The sequence below is a fragment of the Oncorhynchus clarkii genome, chromosome 6, assembly GCF_045791955.1.
Source record: "Oncorhynchus clarkii lewisi isolate Uvic-CL-2024 chromosome 6, UVic_Ocla_1.0, whole genome shotgun sequence".
In the NCBI taxonomy this organism is placed as follows: Eukaryota; Metazoa; Chordata; class Actinopteri; order Salmoniformes; family Salmonidae; genus Oncorhynchus; species Oncorhynchus clarkii.
In genome coordinates this window covers 29,925,215-29,947,278 of record NC_092152.1, presented here as the reverse complement: position 1 = coordinate 29,947,278, position 22,064 = coordinate 29,925,215, and the positions used below count along the sequence as shown (strand labels likewise).

Here is a 22,064-nt window from a genome sequence, read left to right as displayed (position 1 = left end):
ACATGTGAAAATGTATAGGCCTACAGTCAGTGTCCATATTTCAGTTATTTTTCCATTTAACCCATATGAATTTAAATTAGGAATATTCTGTTTATTCATGGGTACAGGGATACTTGTAAGTAGGATAACACAGGTGCATGTAAACAGTTTATCCCGAATACGACCTTAAGCGGGATATGAGCTACTATCCCTAAAACTGAGCATGTAAACGTGGTCACTATATCCAAATATCTGTTTTTATAGTGGCCCTTGAACATGTGGCATAAAACAACCAATCAACGCTCTTGCGTGATTAAGTGTTGACCTCTGAACTCTGGCCAGCAACAACAGAGTGAAGATGGCGGAGTTTGATTTTGGTGACTGTGAGCTCTTTGAACAATTGGAAGAGAGTATGCCTGTTGCTACTCACATTCGGTTCACTGAGGAGGGTGGAGAGGAAGGCTCTGAGCTCAGTGAAAGATTGGAGGAGTGTGAGGAGACAATCCGGAGTCTAATAGAAGAGAATATCCTTGTGTGAGAAGCTAGCGGGTGCTAGCTAGCCACCATGTCTGTGGCCTAACTTTAGCTAGCCAACGAGACATCTTTATTTCACCGCTCAACCAGTCACTGGTTGGACGTGCCTCTTGACAGCATTTCATCTCACTAGCTTGCAAACTATTTAGTCATTGCAGCTAAAAAACATACTAGCTAGAACCCATGCAAAAAAAAATCGACGTTTTACTACGACTTGCCCAATAGCTAGACAGAAGACTAGTACGCTAACTCCCTAGCCGAATAAACTCAACGATTTACGATGGATTTGAGCGGCAATTAGTGTGGGTGGACTGGAGCTCCGACATCACATAACTTAATTTGATCAAAAACTACAGATTTCAGGACCGCAAGAATAATCTGCAATTACACATAACAAAACCTTAATTTTATGTGACATCTAACACATCGTTAATCGTGGAGTTGAGTTTAATCGGCTAGTAACTCCCAAATCTGGTGGGGGGAATGATAACGTCAGCCTAAAACTGTTAAATTGAGTCACTCTCTTGAATAAACACTGCATAGTTTATGTACAATACTAGAAGTAGATTCACTTTCCATTCATCCAATTATAAATAGTTTGTGGTTAAAACTGAATAATATTTTCCAAACAAACTAGCAGATTGGTTGAACGTGCTTGATGTCTGTTGTTTTGATCAAAAATGCCTCAGTATTATTTTTCTTTAACCTATTGTCCACATCAAGAGTTGAAGAGAAAATTGAAAGTTTTGACAAGGCCAAGGTAAGTTATTGATGCGCTACTCACTACAGGCATAACCTGTGTGTAATGTCCTCATTCAAATATTTTTCTTCCAGTGGCATTAATGTTGAAAACATCAAGATTGATGGGCCTCTTCTACAGATCCTTTTCGCAAATAATAGCATCTCAAAGTAGGATTTTTTGTTGTTGTTGGTTTCTTAGTCAATTTCTCCAATGATTTTGTAACTTTATTTCTATGTCTATGGGCGTTAACATGTGAACTGATAATCTTCTTTTCCCAGGCAATGCCGTCAAGAAATTGAAGACTCCATCTGTAGTATTGTTCAGAAACATCAGCTGCATGGAGAAGTTGAAAAAGGAAATCCCTCCAGCAATGTCAACCCTCAGGTACATTTTTGGATTTGGAGATGGTCTTGCTCAAGTTTCAAAGAAGAAAATATGTTTTACATGGAAAATATTTCACATCTGTTTCCTTCCACATGCAGTCTTCAAGTTTCATTATGGAAGAAGATCAGAAGACCAAGACCTGTGGCATCAAAAAGATTAAGGAGGCCTTCAGTGTGGGTGTACTTTATTTTTTTTAATGACAATCTAGGTGTCTGTCCCCTGCATGTCTTGTGAAATGTACCATTTGCATTTGTTTGTCTGGATATATTTGTGTGTCTCGTTTTCACAGATGGTGGGAAGTGTCCTGTATTTCACCAGTTTCTGTGTGGACAAACTTGGGCAGCCCCTGCTTAATGATAACCCCCAGCAGACAGAAGGATGGGAGGTTCCAAAGTATCCTCAACACTGCTTGCTCTGCTCTCTGTGGACAGTCCTGTGTCCCTCAGTCACTTATTTTTTTCTAAAACGACACATTGCAGTGTAGAATCCAGCTTTCATTGTTGGATAACATCAACTAAAAAGAAATCTCACTTTTTGAATCATTATCTTTTCTATCTTTCATTGTGTGTATTAATGCACGTGGTAGTCGGTATATGAGTAGAAAAGTGTGCTGTGTTTTGTTACGCACGTTGAAACTAGTTGCATCATTTAATTGAGTTCCTTAATTGTTGCGAAGATATCAGCAGGTCTTCAGCCAGGTCATCGCCTTAGATGGACAGGAAGTACAGATGAAAGAGAAAAGGTATAGCAGAGATTTTGTTTTTTTTATGCAGGAAATATCTGTACATTTTATTGTTGCTTTTGTGCCTATACTACAGACCTAAGCCTTGTTGTTTCAACTGTGGGTTGGATGGTCATCAACTGCGAGACTGTCCTCAGGTAAGTCTTGAATATCATTTGACTTTAATATGCATCTTATAACATGAAAGTTGTTTACTTACCATGGGCAGACAGAAGAGCTTAAAACCATGTTTGACACGTGATCAACAGCTCTGTTTGTTTCCTCTTAGCCAAAGGACATGGCCAGAATCAATGAGAAGCGGAAGGAGTTTTCTCAGGGTAACCAGGGCAACTTGAGCAATCAGCGTTACCATGCTGAGGAACTGGAGGAGCGATTTGCCAGATACAAACCTGGAATCATGAGGCAAGGCACATTTGAAATGTCTGAAGGCACTGACACAAGAAGAAACTCATTTGTTTTCAGTTATTGCAAGGTCTAAGTGAAGTGAGAACCAGGGTTTTTGGTATCACAAATCTGTTACCCTTTGCTTGTGTTTCTGGCATTGATCAGTGAGGAGCTGATGTCTGCACTGGGAGTTGAAATGAACACTCTACCCCCTCACATCTACCGCATGAGGCGGTTAGGCTACCCACCTGGCTGGCTTAAAGAGGCAGAGATGGAGAACTCGGGTCTCACGCTATATGATGGGAAGGGTAAGATTTCACCCGGAGAGACCATAACCACTTTACTAAACACTTGCCTTGCAGTTTTTGTTGAATCACTGATATTTCCTGATTCTTAATTAATATTGGGCTGCTATGTATTTAAACTGTGTTCACCCTTTATAGTGTCAAAAGATGGAGAACTAACAGAGGTCGACCATGGACAAAGTATTTCCTATGATGTTTCCAAGCTAGTAGATTTCCCAGGCTTCAATATATCTGCACCACCTAGTGTGAAGGATGTAAGTCTTCTTGAAATCATTTTGCTGGCCATCATTAGGGTACAAGCATACCGATCTTTGCCACCACTTGTAGACCTTTACAAACAACATTTTCCCCCTGACTTTTAGGACTACAGGCTATATGGCTCTATTCCAATACAGCATAACCATATGAAGCAGAATTTTGCTGACTATCTGTCCAACAATTTTCCAATGGTAACTACAATTCTCCTATTCTACATTTTAATAAATTGTTTGTCCACTGTATGTGTGCACACTATATAAATTAATATATTTTGCCAATAGCCTGGTGCCAACTGCAATAAGAGACTGCATGAATCCGAATCAACTCCCCAGCAGGCGAAAAAAAGGAGATCTGATGCCAGGAGTTCAGATATGGATGTTGATTCAGGTAGCGGTGTTATTATTCCAGGTGTCTGAATACAATGTATAACTAATTACTCTATTGCAACCAGCAGATAATTCTGCTTTTCACTGTCATGACTGGGTGGTCGGTCTGTCTGTTTGCAGAAAACAAAAGTCACTTATGTTGTATGTGTGCAATGGCCTCCCTGCTCTAGCAGTGCATAATGCTTGTCAGTGTCTGTTTCCAGACCAGGATACTACACCCCGCCGCCACCGGAGCTCAGACAGCTTCCAGTTCCAGCCCCCGCTGCCCCCTGACTCGCCATCCTTTGGTTCACCACCTCCCTTACCTCATGGTACACCACCAGCCACTCCCACTCCACCCCCTCTTCCTAAGGGAACACCTCCCCCCACACCCACTAATGGTTCACCGGCTCTACGGGGACGCACTGTGGGAGTGGGTGAGGAGTCTGTAGGTGGGGAGGAGGAAGAGCTGACACTGGAGGAGCTGGAGGAGCAGCAGAGGCTGATCTGGGCTGCATTGGAAAATGCTGATACCACCACCAACAGTGACTCTGAGACACCAGCTGTTGGAACACCCCTCCCCAGCTCGCCCAGCGTCTCCACACCTGCCCAAGTCGACACTGAAACTGAAATGGAGGAAGGTGATGCTGAAGATGAAGAAAAGGAGGGATCTGTGGAGGTTTCCAGCCACAACAGTGATGAGCAGATCAGTGTTGATCCATCTTCTAGCAAATGTCAGGATGATGTTGAAGATAAAGGCAAGGTGGTTGAAGATGAGAGCAGCTTGCTGAAAACACCAGTCCAAGAGGAGAGCCCTATGAGTCCTGAAGCTGCTGCAGATAGAGGCAATATGCTTGCACAGAGGCCCAGCTTGCTGCAAACACCAGTCCAAGAGAGCCGTCAGCCAGACCCCTCAGATCAGGATGCTGTCGAGGGAGATCTGTCTGACTCTGTGGGGAAGGTAACAGCCGTGCCTCACCGGAGTAGGTTCGCACATGGCATTATTCCCTTTGAGGACACGCCAGAATTCACAGAGGTTGCTGAGGCCACCGGGACATACCTTCGAATCCGAGACTTGCTGAAAGGTTCCCCTCGAAATATGGCGAAAAAAAAGTGAAAAGACTGGCTTGAATTAAAATCCAGGGATTCTTTTGCATAAACACTTATTTTTTAACAAATCTGTGGTGTTCATACACTTTTCTTTAAGTGTGCCACAAAAGTTGGAGCTGAACAGTTTGGTGACCTGTCATTCAAACTTATTTTTAATGGTTTATTTTTTTTGTACCAAAATGAATGTATTTTATGCGTATGAGTTAGCTGTGGTCTATGAAGACCGCAAGGTTTTCATGGAATAGTTTTTCTTTAAGGAAACATCATAAGCCAGTTTTGGCGTGTCTTTTTTTCCATTCACATAAAATCATTTTTGTAGCAATGACAACATCCACATTGCTCTTTTAGGTGTAAAGATAAGATTTTATAAAATGTTTTTCCTCTTCTGTTTTTACCATCGATTGATCATTTTTCTATGACTCTTTGCAGTCTAGGCGCCTCTCCTCTTCTCATGGTTAAAGTAGCCTCCCATTGGCTACTCCTATCAAATAAGGACATATTCATCTCGATTTTTAAGTTCATTTGAAACTTGATTGGAATGTTGAGGTGATTTTTAACTCGATTATTTTAATTTTTATTTTGACACCGGAAGTCGGTGTCTTAATTCAGAATATCACTACAACAATATGTCTCTGCTTAATATCGCACGTTTATTCAAAAAAGTAACAACCATTGTACGTCTTTTCGTCAGCGTCATAGACTTGGTTCAGCATCTGGTTATTGCTACTACATAATGGCACTAGAGAGCAGCAAAACCTAATTTGACATTTTCAGGTAACCATATTAAATTTGACTAAGAGAAACTTGTCTAGAGGAGAAGAGTGTCAAAGGAGATCGGCCTACTTTTTACTTAGGGGTCAATGGTTTGTTTTTGTTATTCTAAATTGGACTGTCATTGTAGTTTTGCCATTGAACGTCTGGATTAAACGTACACAGTATGTGGGAAGGCTGCTTGCAGTATGAATTTATCATGTTTCTGTTTTTAAATAGTGTTCAAGATTATAAACCATTTGGAGGGCTGGTTTTTAAGGGTCGTGCCCTGATGGTGCTTGGTGGAGAATAGCCACAATTAGATCTAGTAATGTACTGGTCTAAAGCGTTGTCACATTTCTTGACTTGCCAGCCCTGCTCTAATATAGCCTTTATAGAAGCAATTATTGGTCTGTACCGTATCTGTTTGGATGGTGAAATTGTACAACTGTTCTCTCCAGTCAAACCATGTGATAAGTACGTTATTAGAAAAGGACCCAACTCTTACCAGAATTTGAACGGTAAAAGGAAGCAAGTTCCACACAGGGTTTCAAAATCAGTACAGGGAAACGAGCAACTGTATTTGGGTGATAACCGTTTGCCTATATGGATTTTTTCTGAAAAATATTTGACAAATGGCATGCTCAAAACATTTTAATCTGAGCAAATGGTCCTAATTAAAGTGTATAAATGATTTTTCGTTTTGACAGACGAGCAATAATAATGCAAGTTTAGTAGCTCGTTTAAAATAATATAAATATATATATATATATATATATATATATAGCAAATGGATCGTATAACCCATTGCGTGTTCGGATAACAATTCTGGTAATTTATTGTTCAATTTGTGGTCCAGTATTAGATACTTTTTTTTTTTTTTGACTGTCTAAAGGGGCGAGACCATTTTACGTCATTGTATCACTCAATCAGCACCTCGGTCGGACTCAAAACAGAAGGCTTCGTTTGGGGAGACAACTCAGTGTCTGTGGGATTGTTTCTATCTAGCTTTTCGTCAAAGAAACGGTTCATACGAGAGTGCCACAGGTAAGGATTGGTGAAGAGACTTGCATCCGCTATCTCACGTTAGCGTCATGGTCAATGAGCCCACAACAACCCACGGAGGAAAAGGGAGTTGCTAAGCCCCATTTTAGCTCACGGCTACATCGTTTAGCCTACTGGAGGTAGAAGAAACCAAGCCAGCCACTACTACCTGGGCCTTCAAGGTTAGCTAGCTAACAACCGGTAACTAACCACATTTTCAGCATGTCTTGATTTGGAGATTATATGTTAACAGAAGACGTGATTTTAGATTTTTTTACTCTTTTTTTTAACCGGAGATCATAATCGCTAGTTCAATACCGGTTGTCCGTCAGCGGTGACATTGCAGTACGATTCGGCGTTAGGACCTGTGATTCCGTCTAACAGTAGAACTAGCTAACGTTACCGTTAGTTTCCTTAGTAACGTTAATGGCAACCCATTGTCAGTGTGCTATGTTTGCGTGGCTTTTAGGAAAGCTAAAATAGTATGAAAACGTAGCAACTGGGTAGCTAACTTTTTCGGAACGCCGTGTATTTGTCAATTTTCTTCTCTAAACTTCACGATAGCCTTGCTGCGAGAAGAGACTGGAAAATGTGTCATTAGTTTAATCACTTTTCTCAAGTGGAATGATAACTTAGTATCGTATCTAGAAAGCTGAGTTGGCAGGCACAGGCACAGGCCTGGCAGAGTATAGCTACTAATGTTAGCTAACTCGCTTGTGTAGTTTTTTTGCGAGACGATCTACTAGCAAGTGTTTCAATACATTTAGATTGTTAGCCCAATCGAGTTTTCTTGAAGTTCGCATCATAGCACTTTTCGAAGGTACTGTCAAACGATGTCCAGATGTGCCACCTCATCGACCACACCGAAAACAATACACTGGAATGGCAACGCGTCAGTGGGACTATGACACGTGGGAAATCTCCCAGGGAACCTTTCGAATGGACGATCATGAAGAACAACTCAAACTCAACAAACCATTTCTCTTGTCAGTTTGCTTATTTATACATTGCAAGCGAACTTCAAGGAAATGCTATTCGGTGGTGGAAAAAGTACCCAATGTCATACTTGAGTAAAAGTAAAGATACCTTAATAGAAAATTACTCAAGTGAAAGTCACCCAGTAAATTACTACTTGAGTAAGTCAAATTATTTGGTTTTGAATATACTTAAGTATCAAAAGAAAATTGCTCAAATATACTTAAGTATCAAAATAAAAAGTGAAAGTATAAATCATTTCAATTCCTTACATTAAGCAAACCTGATGACATGATTTTTTAGTTTTGATTTATGGATAGCCAGAATTTACAAACTAAGCATGAGAGGCAGTGGGGATGACCAGGGATGTTCTCTTGATACGAATTGGACCACTCCTGGCCTGCTAAGCAATCAAAATGTAACAAGTATTTTTGGATGTCAAAAGTGTATAGAGTAAAAAGTAAATTTATTTTCTTTAGGAATGTAGTGGAGTAAAATATTCTACCATGGTAGTGATTAAAATCACTTGATACTTTGTACCTAAACTCAGGTCAAGGTAATCTATTCTATGAATGAATGAATTACATTTACATTTTTGTGTCAAATCGCCAGTTGGCGACCCATCCCTTACTTATGGGATTAATTGGCACACAAATAAACATTAAATTGATTCACAGTGATAATTATTCCTGTGTTTTGGTCAGTGCACACTGCATAAAGAAATAAATGCATAATAGTAGATTATCTAAGCAATATTAGTAACTTTGTGTTTCAAGCTCTGAATGCTGATATGAGACCGTATACCACAGGTTTGACAAAACATTTATATTTAGTGTTCTAATTACTTTGGTTAGCAATAAGGCACCTCAGGGGTTTGCTATATATAGGGAAAGGGGGGGATACCGAGTCAGTTGTCCAACTGAATGTATTCAACTGAAATTAGTCTTCCACATTTAACCCAACCCCTCTGAATCAGAGGTGCGGGGGGCTGCCTTAATCAACATCCAGGTCTTCGGCGCCCGGTTAACAGTGGGTTACTGCCTTGCTCGGGCAGAACGACAGATTTTTACCTTGTCAGCTCAAGGATTCGATTCAGCAACCTTCTGGTTACTGGCCCAACGCTCTAACCACTAGGCTACCTGCCGCCACATGGCCAATATACCATGGCTAAGGGCTGTGTCCAGGCACTCCGCATTGCGTCGTGCTTAAGAACAGCCCTTAGCCGTGTTATATTGACCATACACCACAACCCCTCATGCGTTATGGCTTAAATAATAACCATAGAGTAGTTAAAATAACATAACAAATAAATCCAGAAAAATTAAACGGAAGACGTGTAAAAATATCTGTGACCTTGACTGGGTTTCAGTGCTTCTTTGACACTGATCATGCTCTCATTTGAAATTATTCAGTAATGATTAAATGATAAACCTGTTCGGGAAACATTTGATCATGAAAAATCATCTGCCGAATTGATTGAGTTCAGCAGAATGGAGAGAACTTCAGGGTTAGGTTTCTTTTTATGCTTGGATCAACGTCCACCAATAAGGCTCAAGAAGTTTGGCCTCCACCGGTAACAGAAGCAGGTGCACCGACCAAGGTTTATTTGACCTTACGTTCCTCTGTGTCCTGTGCCAGGCTCTGTGGTGGATCCTGATACCCTGCTCTCAGCCCCCAGGGCTGTACTCTGCAGAGGCAGCCAGGCCCTTTATATACTCAGGGTAAAAGAGCTCAGCCAGGTTTTAGGTTGCCAACAGTTAACCTGGTTTCCTCACTTCTTGGGCACCTGAGATGCCCAAGAAGTGAGGACACTTTGGTATTGGCCCTGCTCCGAAAGCTCATTTGAGTTGCTAGACTAGAGCAAGATAAGTAACAGAAAGTGTGCCAGTGAGCTGACCATTTTTATTATTGAATAATATCTGTGGCATTGAGTCTGGTGTTTGACTACCGTCTCTGATTTACAGCAAAACCATCAACAAACAATAACATAACATACAAGCAATTAGTTTACAGTTGAATTGTTTTCACATGAATCTGCTAAATGTTAAAACAAACCAGCCAGGATTATTTGATCTCATATTTGTTTAATGTTTTGATCCAAGAAAGTGCTCGTTGTCTTAAACTCCTGCTTTGCTCACTGTACTACTGATGTTTCAGAATTTAGTCGATCCCAAACTGAGCTGTCTGATTAGGCTATTGTTTATGATTTAATATGTACGATTTCTATGCCTGCTATAATGAAACTGGCCCTTAAAAAATAACAGTTATTTGGTATTACAAGTAAACCTGACAATGCTTCTTGAATGTAATAAAGTTGAGGCTTTTTTAAAGTACAGGCAATGCTGGAGGAAAAATGTGTCTGTAATGAGCCTATTTTACAACCAAGCCATGAGGGGGGGGGGGGGGGGGGGGGGCATTAGGCCTAACTCAACTCTAGCTCTAGAAGACAAGTGCTGAACCAGGCTGGTTGTGTTCGTGTTGGCCTATCGAAGGTTGTACGTGGGGAGGTATAGGTATTGGGGGTTGCAGGATCCTGCCTTTTTGTTAACAGCTAATGAAGTGTCTGTTCTCCGCACACCTTCTGCTGCCATCACTAAGGTGGCTATATAATGACCCCAGTAGATGTTTCCTCAAAGAGAAGAGCTGGAGCATGTCTTTAGTGCACTCAATATGTGGTGGGGGGCAGCAGGGGTGTGTTTGATTCAAATGTATGATGTGTTGTTCACACTTTCTACAGTCGAACAGTGTACAATATTGGGAAGCGATTTGAGGGAGGACAGGGACATAGTAGGCCTTATGATTGGGCAAATTACAAAGAAAACCTATGAGAGTGCAGATGGCACACAGCTCAGCTCCTTCCATTGTTTGTGATTATAGCCACTCGCTCAGGCAGGCTCTTCAAGAGATGTGGCAGGTGCCAAGGCTCTTCTTTAAGCTAAGCCTGCCCACTGGCTGGTGCACGAATCAAGACTAGTCAAGTGCTATTCAATAGCTGTCTTTTAGACCAAGAGCCTTAAGTCCCATGCTGAGTGTCCCTGCATGTCCCTGAATCTCTTTTTCAGCATGCAATTGTTAACCACACAAAGCATATAGGGCACATTGTTTTTTCTGCACTTTAATTTCCCACAGCTTCGTGTTTGTTACAGCACCCCACAGAATATAGTAGTACTAACATGGTTATAGCATTGTAACAAGTTATAGTTACAAAGAAAATATTAGGTTATTTGCCCTATTCTTTCTTTCCATTATAGGCCTAATTATATTCTTGGTCTTTTATTACGAGGGAAATCGGCCAGGAATCTGCATCAATACACTAGCAACACTGGCATTTCCATTGAGACAATGATGGGAAGAATGGCTTGCTTAGTAAAAGGTTGATGAGACAGCCAATTGCATTGCTATTGTGGTGCATCCTAATGCAGAGAAAAGTTGGACTATGTTCCCTGGCACAGATATAAATATATTTTCTCCGTGGTAACCTGGTATTTCCCGCTGAAACCGGACGTGTCATTCAAAGCATTATAATGCATATAAATAGGCCTATTTCTGGATTTGATAAGAGCTGCTGATGCTGATGAGCCATACGTTAAAGACATTTTAAGGATCCCTAGTCCAAATGATCATGCCGTTATCCAATACATATATGATATAGGCTACTGCACATTACACAACTCTATGCTCTCTTGGGTAAATAAATGAAACTAGCTCCTGTAGGCTAATCTTTTTTTAATGTAAATTCTATTGCTGTGCTGTATTGTACGTAATTCCAGTCCATATTATACATCGTTCAAACCATGTTAAAGCAGAGAACATGGGATTATGGTGCAGCACATGCAGCCTACAAAGTTACAAGTATAGGCTAGCAAATTTGATTTTCATTTTGAAATATAATAGGGCCTCATTTGTATTATTAATAGGCTGACTAATACACAACATGACCAAAAGTATGTGGACAACTGCTCGTCGAACATCTCATTCCAAAATCATCGGCATTCATGTGGAGTTGGTCCTGCAATAACAGCCTGGAAAAGGCTTTCCACTAGATGTTGGAACATTTCTGTGGGGACTTGCTTCCATTCAACCACAAGGGCATTAGTGATGTTGGATGATTAGACCTGGCTCGCAGTTGACTTTCCATTAAATCCAGAAGGTGTTCGATGGGGTTGAAGTCAGGGCTTTGTGCAGGCCAGTCAAGTTCTTCCACACAGATCTCAACAAAATATTTTTGTATTGACCTCGCTTTGCGCACGGGGGCATTGTCATGCTGAAAAAAGAAAGGGCAATCCCCAAACTGTTGCCACAAAGTTGAAAGCACAGAAATCGTCTGGAATGTCATTGTATGCTGTAGCGTTAAGATTTCTGTTTACTGGAACTAAGGGGCCTAGCCTGAACCATGAAAAACAGCCCCAGAGCATTATTCCTCCTCCACCAAACACTACAGTTGGCACTATGCATCTGCCAAACCCACAATCTTCCGTCGGACTGCCAGATGGTGAAGGGTGATTCATCACTCCAGACAACGCGTTTCCACTGCTCGCTCTCTTTACACCACTCCAGCCGATGCTTGGAATTGCACATGGTGATATTAGTCTGGTATATGGCTGCTCGGCCATGAAGTTCCCGACGAACAGTTCTTGCGCTGACTTTGCTTCCAGAGGCAGTTTGGAACTCGGTAGGGAGTGTTGCAACCGAGGACAGACAATTTTTACGTCCTTTAGCACTTGGCGGTTCCATTCTGTGAGCTTGTGTGGCCTATCACTTAGCGGCTGAGCCGTTGTTGCTCCTTGACATTTGCACTTCACAATAACAGCACTTACAATTGACCAGGGCAGCTCTAGCAGGGCAGAAATTTGACGAACTGACTTGTTGGAAAGGTGGCAGCCAATGACAGTACCTGTGATTTCTATTGGCTGCTGTATTTAACATTCAGAAAACAAGAGCTTGCGTACCTCATCAAATAGTATATTGATATAAGAAATGCAAAATAAAATGTCCAGCAAGCTATTCTAGTCTATCTTTTCCTACATGGGACTCCAAGAGCTAAGGAGCAACACCAGCGGAGCTCAGGTGCGTGCGTATTGTGCAAGAGACGGAGGCTATAAGTTAGAAGCTTATTATGCATAACCCATCATTAATTACCTAAATATAAGGCTAATACTGCATTGAACGTATACCTGAAAGAGGTAGGCTAGGACATCTCAATCAAGAACCGGATTATCTATTTGAATGGAATTGATGGAGAGAAAGACTGCGAGAGTGCTCGCGCGGTGCACTGATTTAAACCAACGATATTCGAGTGATAGTTTTTATTTTATTGCAGCTGCAGTGTTGTAAAACAGCCTATCTTTACAATTAAAAAAATTAAGTGACCCCTGAAAGCCGGATGGAGATGGGTCAATAAAACATGCATTCAGACTATATTAGAGGTAGACCGATTTATGATTTTTCAACGCCGATACCGATTATTGGAGGAACAAAAAAGTCAATACCGATTAATCGGCCGATTGAGGGAAAAAAAAAAAAAGAAAAAAAAAAGCTTATATATATATATATATATATATATATAAAACATAAATTTAGCCTCAAATAATGAAACATGTTCAATTTGGTTTAAGTAATGCAAAAACAAAGCGTTGGAGAAGAAAGTAATATGTGCAATATGTGCCATGTAAAAAAGCTAACGTTTAAGTTCCTTGCTCAGAACATGAGAACATATGAAAGCTGGTGGTTCCTTTTAACATGAGACTTCAATATTCCAAGGTAAGGGGTTTTAGGTTGTAGTTAGTATTTATAGGACTATTTCTCTCTATACCATTTTTATTTCATATACCTTTGACTATTGGATGTTCTTATAGGCACTATAGTATTGCCAGTGTAACAGTATAGCTTCCGTCCTCCTCCTTGCCCCTACCTGGGCTCGAACCAGGAACACATAGACAACAGCCACACTCGAAGCATCGTTAACCATCGCTCCACAAAAGCTGCGGCCCTTGCAGTGCAAGGGGAATAACTACTCCAAATCTAAAAGCGAGTGACGTTTGAAACGGTATTAGCGCACACCCAGCTAACTAGCTAGCCATTTCACATTGGTTACACCAGCCATTAGGCTGATAGGCTTCAAGTCATAAACAGCGCTGTGCTTGCGAAGAGCTGCTGGCAAAACGCATGAAAGTGCTGTTTGAATGAATGATTACAGGCCTGCTGCTGCTCAGTCAGACTGCTCTATCAAATCAGACTTAATTATAACATAACTGTTTCCAAGTGCATCCATTTCTCTGAGAAAGTTAATTACTCTTTTTGCCCTTCATGAAGGGAATGGGGAAGTGGAGGGTACAGTACATTGCAATTATTCATAATAAGCAAATTAGGTGTCATTTAGTGAGGCTTTTTCACTACTGATGTCAGCAAAAGTATATTGTACAGTGAAAAAATGCAAGGTCCATTGCCTTTTTCCTGCATTCAGAGAACTAACTAACTGTCAGAGCGATGTTTCCCTACTGTGCATGGTTTAGCTAAGCCAGATATGCTGTAGATAAGCTCCTGCAACAAGTAATCATACATGGAACTTGATTATCTCTATGTTTTGAGCCCTCAAATCAGTTTCAGAAGTACATTTGATTTACAGAACACATCCTCTTCCAGTCCCCACCCATGTCATGTATCCGAACAGAGCACCAAGGTTATGTTTATTTTTACAGTGCCGTCTTCATTGAAAAACTATTTGGAAGTACAATAGCTTGCTGGTCCACCATTCAATCTGATTTTTGATATCTCCTAAATTTACAGCATGCACTGGTGGAGTTCATTGTGTAAATTCTTAATAAGTGCTTACTTTCTGCAGGTGGCATGTGAACCCAGTGCCATAAGAAACATGTAATGAGACACTAAAATACAAAATGTCTGCACACTACAGGAAGTGGGTCAAACAAGCGCTTCAGCAAATGATCCTGGTTTGAAAGTAAGTTTAAATTTAAACAAATCAAAGTTAATTCATTTAAATGAACCTGGATGGGAATTATTTTAATGAAAATACCCTGACTAGTAACCTAGTTTAAGAAGTTGGTATGGTAACTTTTCCATAGTATCATGTCATTTTGCATGTTCATCACTAGGATATGTGAATTACCCAAAACCTGCATTGACAGAACATTGGTGTTTGGCTGCCTTCCTAACTAGAGATTAGAGTGGGAGTCAGGAGCAAAGGATTAGGGCTGCCATTACCAGCTGACTACACCGATAAACTGAAAGCTGAGAACATTCTATCACTTTCATAGGCACAAGATGTCCACAGTTTCTAAATGTAAGGCTCAGGTTTCAAGTCTAGAAATTGCTGGTCTATTTGGGAAAGCAAGTTGACTTTAGCATTTTCTATAGATTCAAGACATAAGAAGTTTGCGACGTAATGTACGAGATGTAGTCATGTTTTTGGGGAGGTTGTTTTTGTTTAATACTGTTACAGCTTTGAAAATGTCGGCCTAGACATTTGGCGTAAAGTGGCTCTTTTTTAATTTGTTATAGAGTAGAACAGATAAGTTCACTATCTACTCACTATCTTAAATAGGCACAGGCACAACAATAGATAGACCCCTCTACTCTTTCTATGTATCCTCTCATTATTCGCTGCCACAAAGATATCAATAATTTCTGTGATTGTTTTTCCTTGAGGGCCTGTGCTCGTCCTCCTGACCTCGGGGCACAAATCAGTGTCATTCAAAGACACAGAGAGGGAAAATTGGAGTGCTGCAGGGAAACTGGGTCAATGCTGCTGACTCACCCTTTATTCTGTGCTGCTGAGAGATCTATTTTGGCATTCAGGCAGATGTGTGTTTGTGTGAGAGAGAGTGCTTGATAGATCTAGGCTTTTGTGTCTGTGACTTAGCTGCAAGATCTATTTTGAATGATTTTAGTTAGCAGTTTTCCGTTATGCAAGGCGACTTGATAATGTTAGATGCTCTCACTCAGAGGGCTGGCAGCATAATAGTCAGGGAAATGGATGTAGGAAGTTGAACTATTCCATTACTGATGTTGCCTCACCTTATAGCCTAAACAGTATGCCAGATGTAGAACGGTTGTGTAGAAAATGGGTTCCTATTGGATGACATTCTGTTGGACCACATACCTCCTACTACAATAATAGTGCATAGTTTGTGTTGCCATAGCAGCAGTACTGCAGTAGTGTGTGGTTGACCTCCAGGGGTAAGGTGGTAAAGTGATATGTGCAGGCTGGAGGCTCACTGCCCTAGCCTTGCTGTCCACCTGCTGCTCTGTCTCTTAACCACAGGCATTATTTCAAGGCTTTGGAGTTCCTAACTTGGTGCAAGTCTTAGCAGACTATCAATAAAATTCAGTCTGACCTACATTCAGTACCACACGTTGCCACCTCTGGGCCAACGGCTTCGTCAGTTACTACATTATTAATGCTATTTCTCACATGAATAGTATCCTAATTGTAGTGTTATCTATCCTTATTGAGAAATCTTTAAAAGACAACACAAACATTTCCGGATTATGGCACGGTCACTCTTTCATTGTCAGTCCGGTAGTAACGGGTAGGCTAGACCCTTGTAGCATCTTTAGCTATTAGCTAAAGTAGTCTGTCCTGTAGGAGGGCTGCTAAACACCCTACTCCTTTACGTTTATGCACTAATCCCTCCCTCTTCACACAAACTCTACAGTTTATGGTGAAGAGGGAGGGCCCAAGACTCTGGCAAACACACATTAACACAGCAGAGCACTAGTGGTGGGAATGTGAGGAATTTAGAAAGATGTCATTTGTGTTTTAAATTAATGTAATGGGCCCATTTTTAAGAACTGCTTAGTAAAGCAGTGAGGGTAGAACAACATGGTATTGAGCAACAACAAAAAAAGAAGTGTACTCTGGCTGACAAGTAGGGGCCTTGGGGCCTTTATGTCTGGTGTTGAAATATGATTTATGCTCTGGTCAGGTGCCTCACACTGTCTTTCACAACAACAAACAAAAAATCGAATATGAGTGCAAATGAATGGTACTGGGGTCGTTGATACAGAAGACAGATTGACTTTGCATGTGTGAGAGAGTGAAAGGGAAAGCGAGAGAACTTGTTTTCGTATGGTGGTGACAAATGCAGACACAGAGACACTAGAATGTGGCCTGGCTTGTGACTGAGTATTTTTAGTATAGAACTCACTGTGACGGGGGGAGAGATTCTGCTTGTTGTGATAACAGACTGCCTACATTGACATAAGATCATTTGAATGTCGAGGACAGACCATTCAGCCCATCTATTCTCACCATTAATCCATTGTAAACAATAACCCTTGGCAGTGCCACCCATGATGTTGAAGTTGAACCAAATGAACAAATCAATGTAAGAAGCCAGTGTCTTGAAAGTAAAAGTACAAAATGGACCAGTGGAACAACACTCCTTCCTCCTTTCCATTTAACTGAAGTAGTCTATGGTTATGGAACATCCCATTTCCTTTAATGTGGTTTATTATCATTAGTAGTCTATTATGCAAAGTAAATAGGCTAATATTTAAAAAGTGCATACTGTACAAAGCTGTTTGTTGCACTAATGTATCTCCTTTCTCTTAACAGGGTCCTTTTTTCCCCTCCCTCGCCCCTTTTTCCTGTCTTTTATTTGTGGTTCATTTATTTTGGTGCTACTACTCAGAGAGCATTGTCATCTCAGCGGCTGAGCACAACTACGTCGATGGTTTGGGGTCAGCCGGCGCCCACTGACGGACAGAAAGGCCCTGTGGATTTCACAGCACACAGAGAGGAAACATGAGCACAGCCAAGCCCAGCGGGCTCAAAGCACCCAGCAAGATAGGCAGGCCGACGGGGGCGCCAGCCACCAAGACCTCCCCTTCCACTGGTAAGAGCTCCTCCTCAGCACCAGCGGTTCACATAGCCTGGCTGCTTCTCATTCCCGGCTGTGGGAGCTACAGCACCTAACCTCTGGCTTGGATGTCATCAATCGGCTTACGGTTGTAATAAAAGGGGCTTTACTGCTTCATCAGTCTGGATCTGCTGATTAGATTTGATGTAGACCTTATGCTGTAGACCTTATCAGTCACTGGCCATTTTGGATCCGTAGGCTGTAGTATTTACCCCTAAAATCTCTCCAATATGGTGGATTACCTCTATTTTTCAGCAGGAGAAATTGGGTGAAGTGAGTCTACTAGAGGCTGTAGACACAGTGCTCTTTATCTTGCTGTGTGAAATGTGCTGCTATTTTGTTTCAAATCGTTGACAGTCAGAGGTCATGTGAAAATGTGACTGTGAAGTGTGACCTAATGATGTCATCCAATGAACAATTATTTGTACATTGGTCAGCTGTTAACATTTGACCAAGTTTATTTGTATATACAATATTAGGCAACAGTAATTGTTGATGGTACATAACATATGGCATTATGGGGTAAGTATTGAATAACAAGGTAAATGTGTCATGTTCTGTGCGCTAACTCCTTCATGTTAGATCTGTTAGCTCAGTGAAGTTGGTTCACTGGCAGTAATTGGATGTTTTCCCACCCGTTTCCCTGCAGCCGGACCCAAAGTAGTCGCAGCCGACAAGTCCACTCCAGGTGGCGGTGCAGTGGGGACGCAAGATGGCGGGGAGAACTTCCAGGTCGGGGAGCGGGTGTGGGTGAATGGGAACAAACCTGGCGTGGTGCAGTTCCTGGGGGATGCTCAGTTTGCACCAGGACAGTGGGCTGGCATTGTGTTGGATGAGCCCATTGGGAAGAACGATGGCTCGGTGGCAGGGGTGCGCTACTTCCAGTGTGAGCCCTTGAAGGGGATATTCACTCGCCCCTCCAAGCTGTCCTACACAGAGGGCGAGGCCAACGGGACTCAGACAGCACCTCCATCCCGGGCTGGGTCACCCACCCCCTCCACCACCAGCCTGGCCTCTCACACCCCCTCTGTCAAGAAGGCCTCAACTGCAATGCCCGCCACTCCAGCCTCCAACCTGGCACGCACAAACAGCGAGTCTATCTCCAACCTCTCAGACACCGGCTCAGTCAAGAAGGGGGAGAGGGAGCTGAAGAATGGAGACCGTGTTTTGGTATGGCTTAGTTCATTAACACTTTGAAAGCAGCGGTTATTTTGGATCAGGCAGATTTTATCCCAAAGCTTTTATCCCAATGCTTATTTTTCTGCACCTGCTCGCTAGTTCATCTTTGCAAGTTAGTCTCAAATGTTCCCCCTCTCCCCTGGGCAAGCCCCGGCTCCACCCCCTCCTCTTGCCCCTTGTGTGGCGACTTTGCCGTAAATACAGGCTGGTCTCAGAGTCACATGACTGACCCCTTTCACCATGGTAATCATTCAGGAATGTGTCTGCAGAACAAAGTCTCCACCCACCCACCTCACTCCCAACTTCTCACTGACCAATGAGAACGTACGTTCTAACACGCCTCCGTGAGCTCAGTGTCTGTGTATAGTCACTCGGTTCACAGCCAAGCTCTGTCCTCTTATGAGCACCTTCCTTCCTGAGTGTTGGCCAAGGCCCCTCTCTCTTTCTCTCATAGTCAGCTTCAGGCTGTGTAACATATTGTGTTGAGAGGAAGTGTGTCACTGACGCTCAGAGGAAATGTGACGGACTGTCCACAAAAATACCATATATAGTAGCAAACTAAAACAAACTCGTCTGTGGAGGTCCAAGATCAAATATTCACAATATTCACTTGACGGGAGGGTGCTTTTCTCACTTCTCCCTTTAGAGAATTGGAAAAGTAAATGCTGACTATGATTTATCAGCTCTTTGATGTTGACAGGTTGCATGTATTGATGATTATTATGATGTACTGTTGCCTTAGTGGTTTTTATTACAAGCCAAGTTAGTTACCCTCTAGGCGCTTGGATATTCTTTCTGTAATGAAAAGTGTTCTATAAGTTAAATTATTATTTTTATTAGGCTTTTCTGAACTCTTTCTTTGTACTGTCTCTGCAGGTTGGTGGCACAAAAGCTGGTGTGGTTCGCTTTCTTGGTGAAACGGACTTTGCCAAGGGAGAGTGGTGTGGTGTGGAACTGGATGAGCCCCTGGGAAAAAACGATGGGGCAGTGGCAGGAACCAGGTAATCAGACCAGAGAGTATTATCAGACAGGTTTGAGAAAGATGCCACTCCCTGGTAACCAATTTGCATAAAAGAGAGTTAAGCACAGCCAAATCTTATTTATATATTGTAAAACATTTTTTTTTTGTTTTTTTTGGCACTGACATGTTTTTTTGTTTTATGCCCTTAATTTGTGTTTCCCCAGATACTTTCAGTGCCAACCCAAGTATGGCCTGTTTGCCCCAGTCCACAAGGTCACGCGCATCGGCTTCCCCTCCACCACGCCGGCCAAGGCAAAGACCACGGTGCGGAAGGTGGTGGCCACACCCTCAGGCCTGAAGCGCAGCCCCAGCACCTCTTCCATCAGCTCCATGAGCTCTGTGACCTCCTCTGTCAGCGCCAAGCCCAGTCGCACAGGCTTGGTGAGAAACACGCGCACACACACTCAAAGACACACACACATAAGTTCCCACACGTACACACCTGCAGTGTAAACAAGATGTCTGTTCTTTAATTGGGTCTTGTCTGGTAGAACTCCATCCCCCCAATTCACCAGTCTTAAACACTCTTCTCCGGTCCCCCACCACAGCTGACAGAAACGTCATCACGGTACTCAAGGAAGATCTCTGGCACCACAGCAGTTCAGGAGGTGCTGAAGGAGAAGCAGCAGCACATCGAGCAGCTGATGGCGGAGCGGGACATGGAGAGGGCAGAGGTGACCAAGGCAACCACCCATGTGGGCGAGGTGGAGCAGGAACTGACCCTGCTGAGAGATGACCAGGAACAGGTCAATACGCACTCCCCCTTATGGCTTATGCATACACGCACACACGCACGTACGTACGTACACGTCCCCTGTCATGGTTTACACTCACGCACACGTCCCCAGTCATGTTTTACACAAACACAGCATACAAGGTTTGCCCTCATTCCCCACAGATGAGATCCAGGACGTTCCAGCATTGGAACGCTCATTAGCAAAAGTGTATTATGTCATGCATGACAATGACAAATCTGGCGCCATGAAAACACCTTAGTGCTGTAACTCAATCAAACACTCATGTCACATAAACCTCTGCACTGCTATCTGCTGTCAATGCTCAACACTGTAAATTAGAAAACATATTTGTTTTTTTACAGGCAGCTGCTGGATGCATAGCTGCCTTCGATAATGTTTTTTCTTGGGTGTCTCAGGACCTATATTCATGAACTGTTTAATTAATGCATATTCATGTGTATCATATGAAGATGGAGGCCAAGATGGACCAATTACGCACCCTGGTGGAGGCTGCTGACAAGGAGAAGGTTGAGCTGCTCAATCAGCTGGAGGAGGAGAAAAGGTGAGGATTCAGAGGGGTGTGGGGTGACAGGAGGCCTGGGGGTGACAGGAGGCCTGGGGGTGACAGGAGGCCTGGGGGTGACAGGAGGCCTGGGGGTGGCAGGAGGCCTGGGGGTGGCAGTAGGCCTGGGGGTGGCAGGAGACCTGGGGGCATGGGGTCTTACTATGGGTATAACTATGTGCTGATGGTGGAAATATGTGTTTATAAGATTATCAGCACAGTATCACAAAGGGAAAATGGGTGGGGGGCAGATGAAGTATGTGTATCCAGTCTCCACAGTGGAGTGTTGAATTTAGAACCTAGAATTTGATTCCAAGTTCAGATTTGAAACTCTGTTTCAGACCTCTTGATCCATGATTCCTTTTCAGACCTCTTGTGTTCAATGTTTCTGAACTATAATATGAAGTGTGCTCTGTGTGATAGAAAGGTGGAGGACCTTCAGTTTCGCGTGGAGGAAGCTTGCATTACCAAAGGAGATCTGGAGGTAAACACACACCGTTCTACACACACTCCAGAAATATGTATACGGCTTTCCTTTGTATGCACAGAGAAGAATCTTTGATTCACATTCCCCTATCTCAAGTCGAAATCTGCCCCTAAGTGACTGGAATTAATCACTTTGATGCTGAGGTGTATCAGAAGTACACCAACGCTGCAGCTCATCAGGACTGCAGTTGAAACTCCCTGTCTTGTCAAATTGGGACATTTTGAGGTAAAAGCGTTTTGATGACAATGCAGACTGGAGTTCCTCTCTGGAATTAAGTCACTCTGGAACATCCCTGCTCCCGATCCCTGAGATTAGAGTAGTGCAGAATGTGCCTTATATTAATTCCTTACGTTAGAAACTATATCTTACCGAAGGTCACTATTTGGATACTCTATATGCATTAGATCAACAGTTTGGCCTTCGGCTTGGGATTTTAAGTTGGCAGGGTAGTGATCAGTGACATCTCCTTAGACTAGTATGCCAAGGACTGAGCAGTACATATTCTCTCCAGTCTGTCTACGTAGACCAGAGATCCGTCTTGCCCAGTTCCCACAGCCATCTCATATGCCCTGTAAAATGAGACTCTGACTGAAATCTCATTCTCTCTATGGTGCTGATGGCACTC

The 22,064-nt window shown here is 42.5% G+C and overlaps 2 protein-coding genes across 8 annotated transcripts in view; both read left to right on the top strand.

Annotated features, from left to right (window-relative positions):
- The first annotated feature begins 295 nt into the window (after nt 1–295).
- LOC139410935 (zinc finger CCHC domain-containing protein 8-like) lies at nt 296–5,749 on the top strand. Of its 2 annotated transcripts, XM_071156616.1 has the most exons (14): nt 296–503; nt 1,231–1,273; nt 1,348–1,422; nt 1,534–1,639; nt 1,738–1,812; nt 1,929–2,032; nt 2,316–2,381; nt 2,458–2,518; nt 2,650–2,783; nt 2,931–3,073; nt 3,209–3,324; nt 3,433–3,519; nt 3,610–3,715; nt 3,918–5,749. In XM_071156616.1, the coding sequence occupies exons 1-14, from the start codon at nt 338–340 to the stop codon at nt 4,808–4,810; spliced, it is 2,175 nt and encodes a 724-aa protein (XP_071012717.1). In that variant the 5' UTR covers nt 296–337; the 3' UTR covers nt 4,811–5,749. The 2 variants fall into 2 exon arrangements, with proteins under 2 accessions (XP_071012717.1, XP_071012718.1); XM_071156617.1 differs by lacking the exon at nt 1,348–1,422 and having other exon boundaries at nt 317–503.
- A 695-nt stretch (nt 5,750–6,444) lies between these two features.
- LOC139410933 (CAP-Gly domain-containing linker protein 1-like) overlaps nt 6,445–22,064 on the top strand; it is a 50,422-nt gene continuing 34,802 nt past the window's right edge. For 2 of the 6 annotated variants that reach the window (XM_071156609.1, XM_071156607.1), the window contains exons 1-8: nt 6,445–6,779; nt 17,150–17,429; nt 18,103–18,623; nt 19,509–19,633; nt 19,818–20,034; nt 20,202–20,399; nt 20,861–20,952; nt 21,376–21,436. In XM_071156609.1, the coding sequence (XP_071012710.1) occupies nt 17,339–17,429; nt 18,103–18,623; nt 19,509–19,633; nt 19,818–20,034; nt 20,202–20,399; nt 20,861–20,952; nt 21,376–21,436 (1,305 nt within the window). In that variant the 5' untranslated portion in view covers nt 6,445–6,779; nt 17,150–17,338. The remainder of the gene's footprint in view (nt 6,780–17,149; nt 17,430–18,102; nt 18,624–19,508; nt 19,634–19,817; nt 20,035–20,201; nt 20,400–20,860; nt 20,953–21,375; nt 21,437–22,064) is intronic. The other 4 variants (XM_071156611.1, XM_071156606.1, XM_071156610.1 and 1 more) reach the window with 3 other exon arrangements.